Below are 2,723 nucleotides of genomic sequence, written 5' to 3'. Positions count from 1 at the left end.
GGAGAGGAGAGGAGAGGAGAGGAGAGGAGAGGAGGTGAGGTGATTAGCTGGAATCAGAGGAAATGAACACTTTCAACCACTGCTGGCAGGCATGTAAAACAGAGTACCCTTCTGGAGAGCAGTCTGGCAATCTGTACTAAAATTTAAACTGCACATACCATTTGACCCAGAAATTCCACTTATAAAAAAGTATCCTAAGAAAATAACCATCAACCAATTGTCCATCAACCAATTGGCCATTCATAATGTAGCTATACAATGAAACAATATGCAGCTTTAAAAATCATGTCACTCTATATAAATGACAAGAAAAGATGATGATTCAATGTAATTAAGTGGTAAAAAGCAATATATGAGATTTTCTATTATGATCCCATTTGGTTTTAAAGGACAAGTGTATTTATAGAAGCAGCAAAATTATCTAGAAAACTATACACAAGAGCATTAGCAATGGTTGTGATCTGTTTTCTTTTTTATAGTTTTTTTCTAAGTTTTCCAATGAAAATCAACCATTACTTTTAAAGTCAGAAAAAAGGCTAACGAGAACTGAATCCTGCCACACTATCATACATATCAAAAGCTTTAAAAAGGTGCATTGGTTCAGTGATTCTACTTCTCAGAATTTGCCAAGGAAACAACATAGGTACAAAGATAAACAAGAATGCTTATTACAACATCATAGGGATAAGAAAAACTGAAAACCTACATGTTCAATAATTAAAGTTTGGTTAAGTAAATTAGGGCACAGATATTTATTGGAATGCCATCATTCCAATATACATTATTAAATGTGAATATATTTTGCTAGATGAAAAAAACAAACTACAACAATTTACTATGTATTATAACCAAGAAATAACATACCTGAGCATAGAAAAATTACTGAAAGTACTTATAGTTTTCCAAATGTAAACATTTTGAGTAGCTACTTGGGAGTCATGACTTCAATCAAATACCATCTATGTGCTAACAATTCCCTATTTTCATGTTTCATCTATAATTCTCCCCAGAATTCCAGACTCACATATCTAACTGCCTATTCAATATTTCCAGCCAGATGTCTTAATAGGTTTATCAGACTTAATATATCCAAAATGAGTTCTTAACCATCTCCATTCTCTGCAGGAAAAAGCTTGTTCTCCCACAGACCTCTATTTCATGTCATGGACTCCATTCTTTCCATTGGAGTTGGAATCATCTTTGATTCTTCTTTCTCTTATAATACATATCAAACCCATCAGCAAATCATGACGATTCTACCCCTCTATCATCACTTTCTTTCCCCTTCCCTGCTCTCTACTTCTTCTAAGCACTTAACTACCCACCGAAATATAATAAATTTGTTTAATGTCTGCCTCCTCCCAGAACATAAACCCAGTGAGAGCAGAGACTTTGTGCCTGTGCTTTATCCTCTTAATAAAAGCAATATACATAACAAGCACTCAATAAATATTTATTGAATCAATGAATATACTTTTCCACTATCCATTTCCTCTCAACGCTTACAAAATAAATCCATACTGCCCAAGAAGGAAAGCTACTAGTAAGAAGAGGATTAATTCTGAGGTGGTTCATTTACTAGTTACTAAGGTACCTTTTCTAATCACTACAGGTAAAAACAAAAATAATTACACAGGCTACAATCCCATTTTTACTAATAAAAAATGATACTAATAAAACAAAACATGTTTATGAACAGGACAGCAAAGCAAAATACCAAACATCAACGACAACAACAGTGGTAAATTTAACTATATAAAAATTCAAATCTTCAGCTGGCTGCTGTGGCTCATGCCTGTAATCCTAACACTTTGGGAGGCTGAGGGGAGTGGATCACTTGAGCTCAGGTCGAGCTCAGGAGTTTGAGACCAGCCTGGACAACATGGTGAAACCCCACGTCCACCAAAAATACAAAAATATTAGCCAGGCATGGTGGCGTGTGCCTGTACTCCCACCTACATGGGGGCTGAGGTGGAAGGATCACTTGAGCCCAGGAGGTTAAGGTTGTAATGAGCTGAGATTGTGCCACTGCACTCCAGCCTAAGTAACAAAGTGAGACCCTGTCTCAAAAAAAAAAATTCAAATGGAAAGCAATATAAACAAAATTCACGACAAAAAAATAAACCAGAAAAAAGCACGTAATCGAAAAAGGAAAGTCAGATAAAATAATTTTTAAATGGGTCATCTTACCTTGTGCATCTTGGCACTGGCCATGTGATAGGCCAGAAAGTTGTACCAATACATACAGTCTTCCTGATCTGGTGAAAGAGTATGCGGCTGGTAATATCTCTGAAACTGAGTGATTATCTTTTTGTGTAGATCCTGCAACCCAAATGAAACGTTTCAGAAGCCAGAAACAATTTTATAACCTAAGCATCACAGTAACTTCAGCTTCAAAAGCTATTAAGAATGCACAGAGAGGCCACACTCGGTGGCTCACATCTGTAATCCCAGCACTTTGGGAGGCCAAGGTAGGAGGATCACTTGAGGCCAGGACTTCAAGACCAGCCTGGGCAACATAGGGAGATATCCCTATGTTTTATTTTTTACAAAAAAATAAAAAATAAAAAAACAGTCAGGTGTGGTGGCATGTGCCTGTGGACCCAGCTACTCGGGAATTAGCTACTCAGGATCATTTGAGCCCAGGAGTTTAAGGCTGAAGTGAGCCACTGCATGCCAGCCTGGGCAACACAGTGAGACCCTGTCTCAAAAAAAAAAAAAAA

At 37.0% G+C, this 2,723-nt stretch overlaps 1 protein-coding gene across 6 annotated transcripts in view; it reads right to left on the bottom strand.

The window, feature by feature from the left end:
- The window catches only part of APAF1 (apoptotic peptidase activating factor 1), a 95,152-nt gene that overhangs the window by 70,289 nt on the left and 22,140 nt on the right, over positions 1–2,723 (bottom strand). For 5 of the 6 annotated variants that reach the window (XM_011934545.1, XM_011934556.1, XM_011934564.1 and 2 more), the window contains exon 10: positions 2,191–2,322. The exons of the other annotated variant lie outside the window; for it this stretch is intronic. In XM_011934545.1, coding sequence (XP_011789935.1) covers positions 2,191–2,322 — 132 coding nt within the window. The remainder of the gene's footprint in view (positions 1–2,190; positions 2,323–2,723) is intronic. 6 annotated transcript variants of the gene reach the window in all.

This window comes from Colobus angolensis, unplaced genomic scaffold (assembly GCF_000951035.1).
Source record: "Colobus angolensis palliatus isolate OR3802 unplaced genomic scaffold, Cang.pa_1.0 Scaffold10, whole genome shotgun sequence".
NCBI classification, from domain to species: Eukaryota; Metazoa; Chordata; class Mammalia; order Primates; family Cercopithecidae; genus Colobus; species Colobus angolensis.
This window is presented reverse-complemented; position numbering and strand designations above follow the sequence as displayed.